This window comes from Lytechinus pictus, chromosome 15, assembly GCF_037042905.1.
Source record: "Lytechinus pictus isolate F3 Inbred chromosome 15, Lp3.0, whole genome shotgun sequence".
Taxonomy (NCBI): domain Eukaryota; kingdom Metazoa; phylum Echinodermata; class Echinoidea; order Temnopleuroida; family Toxopneustidae; genus Lytechinus; species Lytechinus pictus.
Genome location: NC_087259.1, coordinates 5,460,439 through 5,479,766, shown reverse-complemented (window position 1 = coordinate 5,479,766; position 19,328 = coordinate 5,460,439). Strand labels below are relative to the sequence as shown.

The 19,328-nt window shown below is 36.4% G+C and overlaps 1 protein-coding gene across 1 annotated transcript in view; it reads right to left on the bottom strand.

Annotated features, from left to right (window-relative positions):
- Positions 1–8,671: 8,671 nt before the first annotated feature.
- LOC129278198 (uncharacterized) overlaps positions 8,672–19,328 on the bottom strand; it is a 104,765-nt gene continuing 94,108 nt past the window's right edge. The window contains exons 4-5 of the mRNA XM_064110586.1: positions 15,691–15,854; positions 8,672–13,159 (exon numbers count right to left, since the gene is read on the bottom strand). Coding sequence (XP_063966656.1) covers positions 12,977–13,159; positions 15,691–15,854 — 347 coding nt within the window. The 3' untranslated portion in view covers positions 8,672–12,976. The remainder of the gene's footprint in view (positions 13,160–15,690; positions 15,855–19,328) is intronic.

Genomic DNA, 19,328 nt, shown 5'->3' with positions numbered 1-19,328 from the left:
ACTCTTATTACAATCCTCACCATAACCCAATGCCCGCTGAGAAATTAAGAAAGGAGCGAATGTCGCAGGTTTAGAAAATTGACATTTCTTTGCACTTCATTGACACAATGGAATGTTACGGTAATGTTACCGGAATGTAACGGTAGAATTTCACGGAAAATGCAATTTTCACGTTCCTTAAACCTGAACTATGAAAAGTACAATCTAAAGCCCCGAACCGTCATTGTTTTAGAGAAAATGACAAGGGGTTAGTTGACTCAGTTCATAATGGAGGTGACTTTAAATAAAGTCTGACCATATTATTTTAGCTGAAAGATAATTCATTACTTTATGTATATTCGTACGATTACTCTTTAAAAAAATGATGTTATTCTTGATAGAGCCTGTTTCATTACTGGATTATTTACCCTTCCCGTTTGAAATGAAATTGCAAACATCGCGCACTGATGCATCTCGTTTCAAAACTTTACGCTGCCCTCTACAGGTCTAGGTCTAGTTAATACTTTAACAGGCATCACATGCCTAATTAATTTCCCATAGACTCGTGCAAATTCATACAAAATATGGAGGAAATCCGAGGGTTGAATGTTTACTACCAGTGGACAAGATATATGTCTGACATTCCATATCTGACCAGAAAAGGGTACCTCGACCGGCTCATTCTAAAAATGAATCGGCATTTATGAAGACTACACCTGACAGGATCAAATTCGTCACTTCAGAGAGTAAAATGGCCCTAATTCTTCCGCCAGTAAAAAAAATAGTTCCGTAGTAGTGATATATCTTCCAATGTGGAAAAGGAAGTTCAGTAGGTACCCTCCCTAGAATCAGTGTTAGATTGTCAGTCATATTCATTCATTTTTTGTCAATCAGCAATATCAAATCAAAAAATTTAGAATGGGGTGGCTCGAATGAATATCTTTTGCCTGCCAGTTGTAGTTAGGCCCGTGTAACCTTAAAATGATCCAAGATCACGGAGTTGTATCCAACTCCAAGATAACAAGGCCCTCTCCATTTATGGATTGAGGCAAGCACAGCTTAATAAGCCAGTTCGTAGTTCCTTTCTGCGCATGGTCAAAAGATTCTACGCATGATCAGAGGAAGGTCATTTGTACTAACGTGACATGGTGGTTTAAAATTTAATGAGATAAGCACCAACTTTGATGTCTTGATTATTCATATACTCTTTTGAATAGTGGTTTTCATTTACATCCACAAAAAACAACAATGTGTCCACGAACGACTGGTATTTTACAGTTTGCCAAGTACATTGTGCAACATGCTTTGATATGCATTCAAAGTAGGAATGCAACAAATACCTTCATAAAGTGTTCATTGGTGTGCTATTCTAGTCACCTGGTCTATTCAATTTCTTCATCCTGCTATGTAAGGCAAGCTTACGTAATATCTTGCTTCAAAATCTGCCTATCATAATGAAAGAAATGAAAGTTCATTTGACTAAAATTGTCCATGAAGTAACTACGAACTGGTCTATAAGGGAAAAGACTCCCAGGGGGAATGTAAATACATGTTCGAGGACCCCTCTATTTGGAGAAAACCGAAACCCTTGAAAGTGGTTGATTCTTGAATATCACAATGACGTATAGCCCGGGGTATTTCAAAGGGGTTCCATGACATTTGCTCCGGCGACAGTTACTCCGCTCTAAATTCCACACACTAAATCGAATGACGAACTTCAACCCTGGGTGTAACACTATATACCTATCCTAATCCTACCATAAAAGGCCTATTGTAATCCTGACCGTAACCCTACATCTAAGACGAAATTAAGCCTGGAGCAGGAGCAAATGTCGTGTCACCTTCAAGAGTGTAAGCGTGCGAGCGGGAGGGAGGGAAAGGGAGGGAGGGATTTGAGTATGTATTTTACTTAAATTCAATTAAATTCTTTTATTCCTTTTCCATTCAAAACATAATACAAAGTAATATAAATTAGATACAATTTTACAGATTCTTACATTCTCACATCGTAATAAAATAAAAATAAAGATGCATCGTTAAACAAAATAGATGAAAACAAAACGAATGAATTGTAAAACATAGAAAATAAGATTCAGTTCCCAAATCTTTGCATGAAATTTTGATTGAATGATTTCAAATGTATCTTTATTTCAAATTTTCAAGTACAAATTTTAATGTAAATCAAAATAAACAAAGAGTTACTTTTAGGTTTTTGTTTGCTTGCTTATATATTGCCTGCAAGTTCAAATAAAGAGAGCAAATACATGTAAAAATTTGTTTGTATAAGCTGTAACAGATTCAGTTTCAAAACCAATATACAATGGGCTTTGTTATGGTTTTCTTAGGTTTGCTTCTTTGTTATTTTGTTCACTTCCTCAAAGAAAAAAAGAAAAAATATATATATATGTTTATTTATTTATTTATATATGTTATGTGTAGGAATATGTATATAATGTATGTATTATATAGGTATATCATCGAAACAACAGAGCAAATAGAAAATGTATATTTTGAGATTATGTGTAATTATTTAAGTTTTGTTTTAGATGCAATTTTTTAAAATTTCACTATCAAGATTATGTTATATATACTTTCATTCAGATTAGTTTTGAAGTAGAATCAAGTAAAATTATTTATGAACTGACTATTTGTTATGTCAATTGAATTACTTTATTTATATACGAGGAAGTTATGATATAGTTTTTTTTTTCAAAAAGAACATAAAGAAGGAAGCAAGATTTGATTTATAAGGGGTTGGGTTCGTGGGGATGGTGGACTCAATCCACCTGTTTTATTTTTATCTTGCTTTTCTCTCATATCATTTCAGATTCTTATGAATTTTAATCTGTATAAGAAACAAGTTACATGTTCTTCATTATCATTATCATTTATACTTTCCTTTCTCGAGGATCGTTTGTACAAATGTATTCCGTGATAACACTTGTTTCAGTTATTGTATAGTTTGCCCATGAGACTTAAATTGGTATTATATATTTAATTTAGAGGAGGCAATAATAACATGTTATAAAAACAGTAGGAGAAAATACACAAAATAATTCTAAACAAAAAAATAATGTAACGTATATACTTTATATCTTTGTACTTTGTAATAATTACAAATGAATGCGGGAGACCATCCCGGAGGGGGGGGGGAACACTAAGTATATAATGCATAGTGGGTATGTGCCGCGGAGGGGACCCCCATTTTTACACTCAAATTTCCGTTCCAGGGCATAGCATTTTCATCTCATTGAGAAAAAGAACTAAGAAAGCCGCTCCGAAGCATTTTCTTGGTGATGGCGCCATCACAAGTCATGTTTCATACAGTGATGTTCCATCATCATAAATTTGTGTTGCTGGCGGGATCACGCGCGTAAAACATTTCATTTTGACTTGTGTGTTAAAATGGCACTGTTAAAAAATTCATACAAAATACAGTTGAATTTGAGGGCCGAATGTGTACTACCAGTGGATAGGATATATATCTAACATTCCATATCTGACCAGAAAAGGGTATCGTAGCCAGCTCACTTTAAAGATAAATCGCCAGTTATGAAGACATCTCCTGATGGGATCAAATTCATCACCTGAAACAGTTAAAATAGCCCTAATTCTTCCGCCAGCCCAAAATAGTTCCAAAGTCATCAATAATTCTTTCCAGTTTGGACAAATGAAGTTCAGTAGTTGCCCCTCCCTATAATCAGAGTTTGATGGGCAATCATATTCATACACTTTTGTCGATCAGCAATATAAAAAAAATGGGGTACTCCAGGCTGGAAATAATGATATGATTTGAAAAAAATAAAGAAAAATCAGACAAACAAAATACTGAAAATTTGATAAAATCAAAGGAATAACAAAGTTACGACATTTTCAAGATTTGCATTATTTCTATGAAACACTTCTAGGCACGTCTTCATGAATATTTATGTGCAAATTCATATCCCCCTTGTTCTTTTGTATTTTATCACAGGAAGTTATCTTTATTCAGATTTTGTCCTCCAAGAACTAAAAAAAAATTGATTGACAACTGATGAAATGCATAAGATATCAATTGCTGCAATCTATCTTATTTTAAGGGGGACACATGTATCATACACGCATGTATGAAAATACGAAAAAAATATGATTTCAAAAAGTAATAACATAAGAAAAAGGAAAGTGGGGATGTGACATCATCAGCCCACCGATATTTATGACGATGTGCATATAACTGTTTACATAAAATATTGATAACTTTGCTATTCAATAATTTTGCTATTTATCATCAGATTTTTTGATGAAATTTTCAGCATCTTGCTTTGTGAATTTTACTCGCTTCATTTAGATATAATTTTTTTTCAGCAAGGATTACCTCTTTAAAGGGAAGAGTCCACCAAGTAGCTCAAACACACGGTTAATCTCCTGTCTTGTGCTTTAGAACAGTCTTGTTAATATTTCACTGAACAATATTATAAAAGGCATATTGTTTATTTCTGGGCCCCGTCTTACAAAGAATTACGATTGATCCAATCAACCTCTGAAGTATATGGAAATCCACGATTGTCATATTTTTGTCTTCGGAAAATTTGCAACAAAGAGAAGCACACTGAATCTTCAAGAGAACGGTGAATGTATGAAATATACATCACATCTAGAAAATATTTTATATGTTGACATTGCTGGCCGTTCATTGTTGTGGTTGATCGGATCAATCGCAACTCTCGCAACTCTCTACAAATAACATTGACTAATCGTATTTGAAGAAGAAACATGAATATTTTGTAGCACGATACAGTAGATCAGTGGAGCGATGAGCAAAGAATTTTGAGTGGGTCAGGTATTGCATGGGGATAACTTTCTTACAAGCTGCGAGCCTGCAAAACTTTGACCTTTTATGATATAAAACCTATTTTGCTTATGGACTTTGGCATAACGTTAAGATAATCATTTCATATTTCACACTTTTCTTTTCCGTGTCTTTACATTTCTCTTTTGTTTCTTTGGTCGTGATCTTTTTTTTTTTTTTTTGGGGGGGGGGGGAGGGGGGTTCATGGCCCCTAGGCAGCCCCCTCCCCTCTTACAGTAAACCTAGGCCAAATTCTTTATTATTGGCAGAGATAGGGGAGGGGCTGTGAAATTGGGAAGAGAAACGAAAATACTGTCTCCGAGTATCATTGTTTTCACACGTTCCCTGCTGAAAGTGCAAAAGCCTCATTAGAAGGAGAAGGGTACGTCTTATTAGAGAATTTATTTAGACTGTACTTCAGAGAATCCCAAAGCCGGGGATTCAGCCCCCTGATGATGAAACAACACTGTACGAACAGCAAGCAGAGTGACGTGCAACTCTGGACGTCACGGCGGACGAGATCCCTAATAATTTCATTTTCCTCAGCCAGTTAATCCATTTTATAGTTTAATTTAAGAGAGATTTGCCCCCAAGTGCAACTCCTTTCCTCTTTCTTCCTAAAAAAACTACCACTAAAAGTCTTAAGATGTTGATTCGGCTTTGGGTTTATTCTATTTTGGGTTGCTGCGACTATCATCCGCCCTGGAAATTTGTGCATTCCTCTACTCTTCCCTCCCTCTCCTTAAAAAAAAGTTATACAAACCCACCCCACACACACACAACCCCCCCGCCCGCATGTTCTATCTTCTCTCTCTCTCACTACAAACTAAGAAATTTTTTAACCGTAAATGAAACACTTTTGCCAATTCTTTGGGGGTGTAATCTTGCACCCTTAGTGGAAAAAAGGGTGCAGAAATGCCCCTCTTCATGATTATTTGCACCAAGAAATGCTCGTTTGCACCCCAAAGGATGCAACTTTTCACCTCTTAAAGTGCATGATACTTGACATTATAAAAAGTTCAAATTTGAACCTTTAATACAATGGTTCAATTCTGCACCCTAAAGGGTGCCTAATATAGCTAACTGTACCCTTAAATATGCACAAATAAGCATAATTGCACTCTTTAGCGTACCCCAGGGGTGCTGCTATTGTACCAACCCTAAGGGTTCAAATTTGAACCCCAATAGTGTCATCCCCTTCCTCTTCTCCCCTCTCTATCATCACACACCCCTCACCCATGCAGAATCTCCCCACCACCTCTTTTCTTTGAACCAAATTTGCTGCATCTCTTCAATAATCATGTTGGTCCTCGCTCGTTACTGAAGAAAAACAAAAGATATCTCAAATTTTCTATATTCTGACAAGAAAATCTTCACCTTTTATTCATCTTTTCATTTTCCATAGATAGCTTTCATTAATATTGTATGCATTTTGTCTTTCATTTTATTCTGTATATTTCGACTGCATTATGCTGATTTTTCTTTCACCCTTCTCCATTCTCTCTTATGTTTTCAATGTATTTTGATCTTCCGCTGTATAAAATCTCTCTCATATCTATCCAAAACTATTTTTGAACATGAATGCTTCCTTCTTCGTTTTTTTGTTGGTGTGATTTTCTTAATTGTTTACAGTCAGATTCTTGTCATTCCCCTTTCCCTCTTTCTTCGTCCTTCGTAATCTGTTTTGCACTAATCTTCTTCTCATTCTTTCTTTTTCTTGTTCTTCATGTTCTCTTTCTTCTCCTCCCATTCTTCTTCTTCTCCTTCTCTTCATCTTTCTTCTTCTTATTCTTCTTCTTTTCTCATTTTTCTCAGTCTTCTTGTTATTATCATCTCCATTCTCGATCTTTTCTTCCCCTTCCTTTTCTTCTTTTCATCTTCCTCTGGTTCTCCTTTATGGCCTCTCTTCTGTTTCTCCTTCATGGCCTCTGGTCCCGTTTATCTTTCCTTCTCTCTCTCTCTTCCACCTCACCGTTATTTTCTACTCTCTATCCTCCTTTCCATGTAACCTTTTGTCCTTCTCTCTTCCAATCTGCCCTCTCGGTGACACGACATTTGTTCTGGCGACAATTTCTCAGGGATTTATTACGTCTAAGATATAGGATTAGGGTCGCAATAGGGTTTTGCGTTATATAGGTTAAGATAGGGTATAGTGTTGAATCCAAGGTTGAAGGTAGTCATTCCAATTGCGTGTGGAATTCAGAGCGGAGCAATTGTCGCCGAAGCAAATGTCTTGGAACCGCCCCCTCCGCCATTCCATCAATACACAACCAACACCGACAATCCTCTTCCAAACTTATCGAACAAAATAAAGAAAAGTGCAATACTCTGGTTTATCAGAAGGTGCTAATATACCTTGTGTGGATGTGTTTATTTCAAAGTATCAACATATAATTTCTCATAGTATGTCTCATTTTGTAATTCTCTCCTTTTGGCTATACACAGACATCAACGGACAAAGAAAAGCTTATTGTAATGGTCTTACTGTCATTTCATTTTCATAATATATTCACAATATAAATCTACACAAATGAAAAATAAAAGATTAGAAACACAGAATGCATGGCTAGCGTGGGAGGGCCACAAGTATAAGAGTGATCCCTTTTTTTTAGCTTCCAACGTGTAATGGTTCTAATAGGATGTAGGTATGTCAAAGCCTAGGTAACATACAGACAAACACGCACACACACGCCATCTTTGCTAAAGTCATTGTTATAAATGCCGCAGGGTATAAAAGGGAAGCTGGAATATACTTTTGCCTTATTTTTTCCTCAAAAAGCCGGGGGGGGGGGGGGGGGGGGGCTAATAATAAATATCATCATTGCACATCAATGCTCTACCGGTATCTATTCTGGGACAAAATCACAGTGGTTCTTGCCAAAACTCTCTTTACATTCTTCTACCTACGCCAATAGCCACACTCCATATGCTGAATGTTTTCCCAAAATAGCAACAGAACAACAAATTATACAAATAGGGCATGCCTCTCCCAGTTCAGTAAGGTCCACTGGACATCGAACGTGATCGGGCGCATACATTAAGTGTGATTTGAAGGGAAATGGTCTTTTCTCTAATGCAAATGTTGACCTTTGCTCTTACATGCACCACATACACTCTAAATATCAGAGGATTTGAAATAATTCCAGATTGGCTGTGAATAGAGTGACCAACATGAATTTCGATTCATTTTTAATCATGAGGATTATCTTTTTTCAATCTCAAAAGATTGACATTCATATCTTTTAGATTTATATTTAAATCCAAAAGGTTACAGTCTTAATCCAATAACTGGTTACTTTTCACAGCTGATCTGGATTTATTTTAAATCCTTTTAATTTAGAGTGTATGTACTCTGACAAAAAGATGAAATATTATACTACCATTTTGAGAGACCAACTGATAAAAAAAAAAAAGAGTGAGGGGGGGGGGCGGGGGGAGACATGTCCCCCTCGGGATCACCGGCAATGGCTCTGAATAGAGTGACCAACATAAATTTTGATTCATTTTTAATCTTGAGGATTATCTTTTTTAATCTCAAAAGATTGAGATTCATATCTTTTAGATTCATATTTAAATCCAAAAGGTTACAGTCTCAATCCAATAACTGGTTACTTTTCACAGCTGATCTGGATTTATTTTAAATCCTTTTAATTTAGAGTGTATGTACTCTGACAAAAAGATGAAATATTATACTACCATTTTGAGAGACCAACTGATTAAAAAAAAAAAAAGAGTGGGGGGGGGGGGGTGGGGGAGACATGTCCCCCTCGGGATCACTGCCAATGCATGCTACAGTAGCGACTTCCTCTTAACAATCATATTTTGAAGAGAACTCAACAGGAACTATAAAAGGATGAAAACGGGTTATTATTAAATCTTTTAGGACTCCGGATCTTTAATTACCAATAAAGTTTCTCTACAACACATTCATTCTTTATTTCATTAAACTGTGCGCTTCAGAATAACGACCTATACTTCAGATCTAATATCCTCTGAAGAATTCATGGGACAGGCTGGGACCATTACAGTTTGCGATTTAAAGCGCCACTTGTACATCATTGAGACGCGACATCAAGTCTAAAAATGATAGAAAAATCATCTTTTTTGTCTAAAACACATATCCATGACTATGATCAACACGAGGTGTAGGCTATATATTAGTATTCACACATGTGCATAGTGATGTTACAGGTCATATAATATCATATCATATGATATTTCTAAGTCGTATTTACTGCTAATACCTGATACAAATCATACCCATGATTATAGAAAAAACATCAACCTCTGGCGTTTATTATCTGCAAAAATATAGCATTATTTTCTACACCTTGTTCCGAGACCTGCAGTACAATCACACGACTTTCTCTATAAATATAATCCTTTCAAGAAAAAAAAAACTGAAAGAAGCTATGCATAAAAATTGTGCATTTTGACTGATTGGTAGATATGAATTTTCCTGTGCACATAAAATTGTAAAACCACACACATTCACAAGATCAGATCCCCGACGTGTAACTGGTAGTAATTCCACAGTCGCATGTTGAATATCTCTATTCAGTCATTTCATATGCTCCTTAATGGTTACCAGTCATATATAATTGTGTAAGCGACCTGTACTGACCGCACAGAAACGTTGTTAGCGCTAACAGAGACCCTGTTACAACTGATAATGTGGCAGCGATGCCTAATGTTACAACAATACATTACTTAGACATTGAAATAAATGTTTTGACTTCACAATCCGAAAGATGTGACTGGGCTTACTGTTAGCACTTTGTGAGGCTAACAACGTTTCTGTGCGGCCGGCACTGGGTGGTTGGGGGAAAATGTGGTCTCTTGTATTGCATACACTCTGTGGATGACTTTTAATTTCCAAGTAAAGTAACTCACTGGTTGGTGACTAGTGGTTGGTTGGGCTTAAAAACAGAGTTGTCATTCAAAGTAAGATGTTCTTTGGAGTTTGACCTCTGACCTTTCATCTTGGAAAAATGCTGGAGTTGTCATATTACCCTTGTTGCCATCAGACAATATCCTATATTTTACTGTTTAATCATACTATTTACTGTTATAATGATACACTCCCTATCAATCATTCAAAAATGTTCAAGTATTCCAAATTGTAATTCACACCATTAGTCAAAGACTGGAGAATGTGTGCATTCTCTTCTGAGTGGTCCATGAAATATCTAGTTTGAGTTATGAGAAAAACTTATTTAGAAATCAGGTTGGTGTTTTACAAATAGTTGAGTATGACTTAGGGGGTGTTGCAAGAAAATATTTGCAATCATCGCAATTATTGTGTTGCAATTCTCCAGTTGATTGATCACTTTTAACTTTAGAAAATCAGATTATACTCCTTGTTTCATGGAGCAGAGTAGCAATCAATCGCAAATTTGCAATTAATTGCACGGCATATGCTTGATTTCAGGAACGAAAATAGACTTGCAATTGATCGCAAGTTTCTTGCAACGCCCCATTAGAGTCGCACTTAAAATGTCCAGTTTACATTACAAAATGATTGCTTCGGAATTTTAATTTGACACTCCCACATACAGATTTTTGGTAGATACTATTTAATTCAGATGATAAAAGGGTAATGTTGATGCCTTGGCCAGGGTGCTTTAAGGAATGTCACACCTTAGAAAACGAAGTATCAAGCATATACCAATATAAGTATGGCAAGCCATTTTATAAACCAATATATGTATGGCAAGCCACTTTATCAATTAATACTATTTCTTGATACCCAGAATTCCATTCTTGATATTAATAAACCATTTCCTTAGTAAAGCCCCCAGCACACTATACGATTTGCTGTGATCTGAATGTCAAAGAAATCGTAATAACATTCGATATGAACATTCCAACCAATGAAATCTTGGCGTTCAGAGTTTCAGAATAGTGGTTGGACTACTGAAATCGAAATTCAGTCCAGTGCGAGCCTCCCTGTAGGAATAAAAGCAAATTCATTTCCAAATCATAATGACGTCATCATCGGCTTCCACTTAAAGCCAAGAATTTGGACTTTACTCGAACCACAGGGCTGGCCGCAAAACAAACTTATGATTTTATTATTCCTTACATAGTGCCAAACTTCAAATAAAATCATTTTACTTCTTGGAACTTTCACATTCAACGCAAAATTTGATTTATTAACAAGCTGCATCGTATCAAATCGCATAGTATGCACCGAGCTTAACACTAAAGTTTAGTATTAGAAATCTTTTTTTTTGTTGGTGTCAATAATGTCATTCTTGACACAAGATATTATTAAATGATCAAATGGCTTACAATACATATAGTTATTGTCACATGTGTTGTCTAAACCATACACATGCTGGGCAGCTCCTTTGATGGAAATTCAAACCACAATCCTTATATATAGCAGGAATGTCACTAAAAATGAACTGAATAACAGGAAATTTTAATTGGCCTCCCCCTTTTTTCCCAAAGCAATAAGTTCTTTGGTCACAAAATGATTAATAAGATAATTACTTTTTTTTCTAAGAAATAGCATCTGTTTGTAATTACTGTGCTTAGGAATACATAGGTGGGGATATTAAGATTATAAGGTAGATAAAAGTTCAATAAGAGATAATGAAGTTAAAATGATGGAGTGGGTAGAAAGAGGGGGAGTTGGAATGGCAACAGGAACAAGGGTTTCAATGGCTTCAGTTTGTTGAAAAAAAGAAGAAATTCCTACTTTTGTCTACAATTTTGTATCATTTATATAAAAGAATAAGTTTTTATAATGACTACGAGTATTCTTGTGTAGGAGTGATAAACATAAGACAAAAATTAAGAAAAGGACAATTTATTGATGAGAGAGGAAGAAGAATATAAGGAGTGGGAAGAAGTAGGTTTGAGACAGGAAAACAGACTTAAAGGAACAAGTTAAGCGAATTCATTCAGGAGTATATATATATATTTCAAATTTCCTATCATTAATCCTGAACAAGAATACACTTGATGCCAATTTATTTGAAAACTTACAACAACAAAAACACATCTCCCTATCATCCTTGCAGGAAATTTGATAAAGAATATTTGTTGGAATTGATAGTAATTTTTTCAACTACTGAATATTTTTTTGGTAACATTAGAAGTCAGAAATATTAATTATTGACATATCTTCTAGACTATGGCAGTGATGTTATTATATGACAAATATAGTTCGAATTAGGAAAATACCTTGCAAAGCACTTTTTTCTATCAGCTTTGAGTTGCACTGTTTGATATACACATTAAAAAAATGTATCTACATGTAGGAATACACTAAAGTTTCATACAGCAGTTGTAAAAAGGTCTCAAACTTCTGGAGTTTTCGGAAAAAAATATCCCAAGCAACCAAAACATTTTACCTAGAAATCCCTTGAATAAATCACATACTGTATACCCACACGATTCGAGAATCAATTTGTAAGCAAACAAAAAGAGCAAAATACCTATCAACATTTACATCTACTGCACACGATTTTCTTATACAACTCGTATATAAAATAGTCTAGAACACCATTAAATAACATTGCACATAACACAGATTCAGGGGGGTGGGCGAGTTGCTTATTCACTAGCAGGCCGGGTGATCGTTAGCTATTATTGCAGTCTACAGAGGGCGGTATATTACAGTAACAAACGTGGCAAGATTCTGTCGTCTGTACCATGGTGCACAGGTGCATTGTTAGATGGTTGTCATGGTGATGCTTATGTGATTGACAGGTGCCAGAATAGCAGTTTCCAAATGGCTAAAAAAGAAAAAAAAACAATATCTAAAAAATGTACAAGTTCTCATGATAGGCTATCAAAGATTATCCGTTGCTACGGAGATATCACTATAAACAAACAGAAAAACTTCCCAGAGTTTCAATTCAGCATGAATCCAAACTTGGCTGGAGGAAAGACTCTCCATCTGTAGTAATCTCATCTCAACAACAGAGGGGGCACTATTATAAGATCCCCAACGCGTCAATGATGCAGCTATTGTTGTAGCCCTCGGGTGCAGAACTCTACGAGTGTACGACTAAAAGTGCTTTGGTTCGCTCCACCTCCTCTTCTCACCGCTACAGAGTTAACACACGTCTCTTCGTAATATATATAATACATTAAAAAACGTGAAAAGATGTGGTTCATATTGAGTCCGCCAAATGGCAACTACCTGGGCCCTCATCACTTCCCCTTTTTACTGCTCTCGCGTAGGAGCTTCTGATAAATCTCGGACCGTAAAAACCGCGGGTAGGAGTCCTTCTCCATCAACGCTTCTATCCTCTTTTGGGCTTGGTCGAACGTGTGCTCGTCTGGTGCGCTCAGATTGTCGACGGTTTCCAGCCGCGTCCTGGAATCAAGGTTAACCTACGAATGGAGAAGAAGAGAATACGAGAAAATTATTAATTGCTGCATGCAGCCAGCTCCGTCCTACAATCTTAAATGCCTCTATTAGAAAAATATATTCTAACCGAAGCCGCCATGCTGCTGATGAATCCCCGTAATTATTTTCATTTATCCTCTCAATTCCTCCTTGAGAAAAAGATAAAAATAGTCTTCTTGATTGGATGTCAGTTTCCCTTCTATCCCAGACCTGAAAGAGACTTTCACCGACAAGGTGTTCAATGAATCACTACCCTGTTCAAGGGGTGACACGACATATGCTCCTGCGACATTTGCTTTGTTCTCAGAGGGCATATGGTTAGTTGGGATTGTAATAAAGTTTTTGGTTCATTTAGTATTGGCTTAAGGTGCAGATTTTCTATCGGATCAATTGTCGCCAGAGCAAATGTCATGGAACCGTTCAACGTTCCAGGGGTCTATTGCACAAAGAGTTGCAATCAAACAATACTCTAAAATTCAAAGCAACTTGATTTTCAACCAATGAAAAACGCGTATTCGGGACTTGTGCTTGATTTTTTTAATGGTGATCAAACGCAACACATTCTGCGATGGGTCCCTGGGACCCGTTTCATCGAACTTGCTGTACTGACAAATCTGCAAAAACAGTTAAAATCTACTGAAATCCTTCAATCTGATTGGTTAATGGTAAATTTGTCATAGAGGTCGTGTATTTGTTACTATAACAAGTCTTATGAAAGAGGACTCTGGTGGAGTGATATAAACACTCTAAATGCCACACCTCTCAGAGTGAGACGAGGGACCAGTCGTTTTGGAGTGGAATTAGCATTTTTGAGAGTGCATAATATAGCTCCTTCTGGAGTGAACAGTGTATATATTCAGACATTTTCCATCCAGAAGGAGCTATAATGCACTCGTCTCACTCTTGAGAGGAGTGTCATTATGGACCAGATTAACTCTTTTGCAATTAGAGTTAATGTCCTTGTTCAATAAACCTTTATAAGACACAGAAGATAAAGTGAAATATCCCGTTCCAGATAGACACACTTATGACGTCTTCACCCTGAGATTGCAAAACGAACAAACGACCTGATCATTTTCTGGGAAATCAAACCTGTCGCACCTGATACCCTTATGCAGGTCTGTCGATAGACGCTACATGCCTCGATAACGAACTTTCTCTATTCATTGCCATGCTGCTGCACTGCTAGCAAATATGCATGGCCAGAGCAGATCAATATTTGTCGGGTTACGTTGTAACCGCAATTATTTGCCACAAGATCACCCTCCGGCAGCCCTACTGAGTACCGAAAGGTTCATACTGATATAAAAGGCAAGGTACAACTAGAGTTTAGATATTAACCTGCCGACAAGAAACACTACGAATACGTACACGTAATTAGGAAACTAAAATTGAATGAGAGTAAAACTTATATTTTTGCCCCCTCCACCCAATGAATGAGGGAGGGGGTATTTTAGTAAGAAGGCGGCAGCGTCATGGATTACAAGTTTGAAAAAAAAACCCAAAACCTTCAATAATGATAAATTTTGGCTCTAATTTCTACTTTCATCTTTCTAATTATATATTATTATTACTATTATATATTCATTTTTTATTTCAAAATCTACTTTACTTTAATGTTATTATCATCATCATCAAATCTTTCAGGGGGGGGGGGGTGAAAGTATCAACGAAAGCTTCAGACAACGCAAGGTTTTCAATATATATAAAAAAATAATTTGATTAAGGTTGAATGAATGATCAATTTGATGTTGATTATATATTTATAGGCAATTCATGTATTTAATCTTTCTGTATATTTATTCCTCTACCTATGAAGCGGTAGAGATATTTGCCTATTCATGTTTTAACTTTTTTGATATTCAAAGAGACCTTTCTAGCAGGAAATGCCTCCAGGCAGGTCCCTCTTTCAATTCAGTTTCACGGTGTAAATGATTTGAACACTGTTCCAAAACACCTCCTCCACTTTTGATCCATTCATTACATGCAAGCGCACACACAAAATGTCTATTTTGGTTGTTTCAATCATCCCAAGAATATTGATTTACAAAGGGTCCTGACCAACGACAAACAGCTCTTGAACAACAATAATTTGTCTTTAGGACGGCACGTTCCCATACATTTGCACCAGGGGCAAACATAAGGAATGTGTCGAATTATCATTGAGGTATTGCCAGATTGGGAGATGATCGAGGACGTGCCTTCACAATTGTGGACATGTTTTTCATTGATACCTGAAAATATATTTTGGTCAAAACATTACAAAACTTTCTCATGATGGTTATATATGCTATTACTGTATAATTGTTCGTTTATGTCCAGTGCAGGGGCCGTGGAACAGTTTTGAATGTGGGGGGAGGGCTGAGCCAAAAGTGGAGGAGGGGGGGGGGGCTGACCATGCAAAAAATCACAATCAGATGGTCATTTTTACGTTTTTGAAAAAAAAAGTGGGGGGGGGGTGGGCTGGAGACCACCCAAGCCCCCCCCCTCCTCCCATTTCCGCTTTAAAACTTGCCTCTCTTGGGGCCTGTATCGTGACGTAATCGTCGTATATCTTCCTTGCTCTGGAAGAAAGCTTCGAGGATTTGAGCTTCTTGTAGTCCTCGCAGGCCAACCAGAATTCAATGTTTTCATCGCTGAACTCGGTTTGGAGGAACTTTCTGAACGCTTCCAGCCCATCTAGGGAAAGAACAGATAAAAACGGAAAGAAAACATCAATGAAAGTATGAAAACAAAAAATGGTTCAAATATTTACAATTTTTAAAAGCATATTTTCCCTTCCACTTCTGACATTAGACCTTTCTCTTTGCTATTAAGATATTCCCCTTTTTTCTGCACACTTTTCCCCTTCTATTCCTGACGCCTCTTGAAGAGCTTAGCTGGATTCTTGAATCTGAAAGCTTACTTTCTTGGGGCACAATTAATACCTGCACACTTTTCCCCTTCTATTCCTGACGTCTCTTGCTGGATTCTTGAATCTGAAAAGCTTACTTTCTCGGGGCACAAATTGTTACCCGATACATTCCCTTACGTATGCACCAGATTTGCAATAACCCCCTGGTAAAGTAGTTCATGTCACACATGTCAATGCTGTACAAACAAATCTCAAAGACTCTTTGAAAAATATATCCAACAAAAATGGATATCGTGATTGTCGATATTGTATTGTTTTTCTTTTTTTATATAACTGCACTTAATTTCCCAGAAGTGGCTAATTCTATGATATACAAAATGAATGGCCATTAATCTCTTTCGTCCTTGTCCTTCATCTTCCTCTTGCTTCTTCTTCCTCCTTCTTCTTCTTCTTCTCCTTCTTCTTCTTCTCCCTCTTCCTCCTTGTTCTTCTTCTGCTTCTTCTTATTCTTGTTTCCCAATTATCTCAAAAAAACAACTAGAACCATTACTATTATTAGTATCATTAGCTTCATCCCAAATTTATAATTCTTATCATAATCAAAACTTCCATAAACAGTCAACTTTAATGTGAGAACAGAAAATTCATTCACACACGTTTAGGAAATGTGAAAGATGAAACATCGCAAGGTATTACCAAATAAAATAAATTTTTGGATAATTCAATCGCTGGAAAGTTGGGCATTCCTCAAGCTATATCCTATCCACATTGCAAATATAATTGCTTGATTTCTTCTTCAAATTATGGCTTCTCTATAAAATTCCTCATCCACTGTCAAAAAGAAAAAAGGTTTGCAACACCATACCCAACACATTGCACAAAACCACAAAAACCATAACAGAAAACGTGAGCCAACGGCACCATCTCATGTCCTCGCTGACTCAAAATCTGGCCAGGTTCCCAACCCACAATGCATCATTCTTAGCAGTGTAGTCTTGAAATATAAACCCACTTAAATGATAAGCACACTAATCATTCTAATTGACTACCTAATGCATTCACACCTTGACAATTATGTTCCCAGAAGAAAAAAAGTGCAAAATATATAAATATCCTCTCAAAAACATTGAGTCTCTCTATACAAATAATAATATTGGCGAATTTATCCTCTGTATTGTCTAAAAATGTAGATAAGACTAGCTTTTTGCAACACACAGCTCATGAAAAACCATACAAAGTGCTTTTCAGTTCACTCTCCATTTAAAATGATACTCTAGCGATATTGTTTCAATCCAAGTATTCAAAATTGGATGAAAAATAGAAATGGATGATATCCCTGATTCTAGAAGAAACTATAAAGTCAATGAGGAGACGAGAATTCTGGGATTTATTGAAAGACAAATCTGATATGGAAATCATTCTATCTTTGGCCACATCTTTAGCTCAATCATGGCCTTCCAGTAAAATGCACTTCGACCCACTTTCTCGGCATGCCTCCGAAAAACAAAACTGTAAGCCTCTTCAGACGCTAATATGCGTATTTGTTGTGTGAGTTGGCCGAGAGACTGGGAAAGAGGACCAATCGTACAGCAAAAGGTTAGTCTGCAGGCACAGACCCTTGGCTTTCACAATTTGCATAGTACATAATGTAGAGTCTGAAGAAGTGAGACTAGATTCACTATGTACCATGGCTGGCCCTTGACACAGACGGAGAGTTTGGCGTCTAGTCTGCACTCCAGACATGGTATAATTGGTTAAAGTATCAAATATGAGTCTGTGTGTGCAGACTAGCAAAAGGTGTGGTGTAACATGCAAGTTTAAGTCTTTTATTGTGTTTACACTTTATTGGTGTCATCTCAAAATATCAAAAGGTGTTTTAGGGAGGGGGGGGGGGGAGGAGTTATTATAAAAAAAATTCCAGTAAGGACAATAACTTCCTAATGTTAAAGGTGAATTCCAGTTGTGGTAACGATCTCAAAATGACTCTTTACAGAATCCAATATAATGACCACCCAAGTGTCTGTTTGTATGAATCGAAAATATGTGCCAAAGGATTCTGGAAGAAATTGTGTAATTGCTGAGAAATAAGCAAAATAAGCGCGGATTCGGGCACTTCCGTCGGGTCTTTATTCCAGCAATAATAATATACTGTCCCACGTGTGCCTATCTGTGTTGGCGATCTTCAGTGTGATCGTTTTTCAGCTTAGATTTTATGATTTCACAGAGTTCAGTTTATGTAACTGTTCCAGATCTAGATCCACGATGATATAGTAATACTTTACCTTGGTTTTACAGACTTTCTCACGAAATCAGTGTTTACTGCAACTACTATCATTTAGCTTTAAAGCCCATCTAAAGCATTAGTAAGGTGTCAATGATGTGACTTATGAAACTTATCAGACATCTGAGCTGGTCATTTACATCTAGACAAAACTCTTTTCTTAGTTTGCATAAATATTGGGAATAGACCTATGTACATGTATTTTCCGCAGTATCCCACCTGGCCACCAGAGGACACGTAGAAAGAGTTAAAGGACAAGTCCAACCCAACAAAAAGATGATTTGAATAGAAAAAGAAAATTCAAACAAGCATAACACTGAAAATTTCATCAAAATTGGATGTAAAATAAGAAAGTTATGACATTTTAAAGTTTCGTTAAATTTCACAAAACAGTTATATGCACATCCTGGTCAGTATGCAAATGAGGGGACCAATGACATCACCCACTCACTCTTTCTTTTGTATTTTATTATATGAAATATCCTAACTTTCTCCTCATTGTCATGGGAAACAAAGTTTCTTTCCCCCCTGAACATGTGGAATTCGATTGTTTTAACATTTTGTGGTTCAAACAAGAGGGCCCCAATTGTCAAATCTATAAGAATTGAAATATTGTATAATTCAAACAATAAAAAACAAAAGAAATAGTGAGTGAGTGACATCATCGACTCTCTCATTTGCATATCACTGACTTGAGCATAGAACTGTTATGTGAAAAATAAGCGAAACTTTTAAAATGTCATAACTTTCTTACTTTACATCCTATTTTGATGAAATTTTCAGCGTTATTGTTGTTTGATTTTTCTCTATTTATTCAAATCAAGTTTTTTTCTGGGGTGGACTTGCCCTTTATTAACATAAAAGTTTAGACAGTCTCCGCACAGCACAAACATACATCATAATGTCTTACAATTAATGTACGTAACAATGGTAAAATGTAACACAAGAAAACCCTATTTATAATGGGTACAATACCTCCATTTATCTTCATGATTTTACTATCTCTGCCTGATTTGGA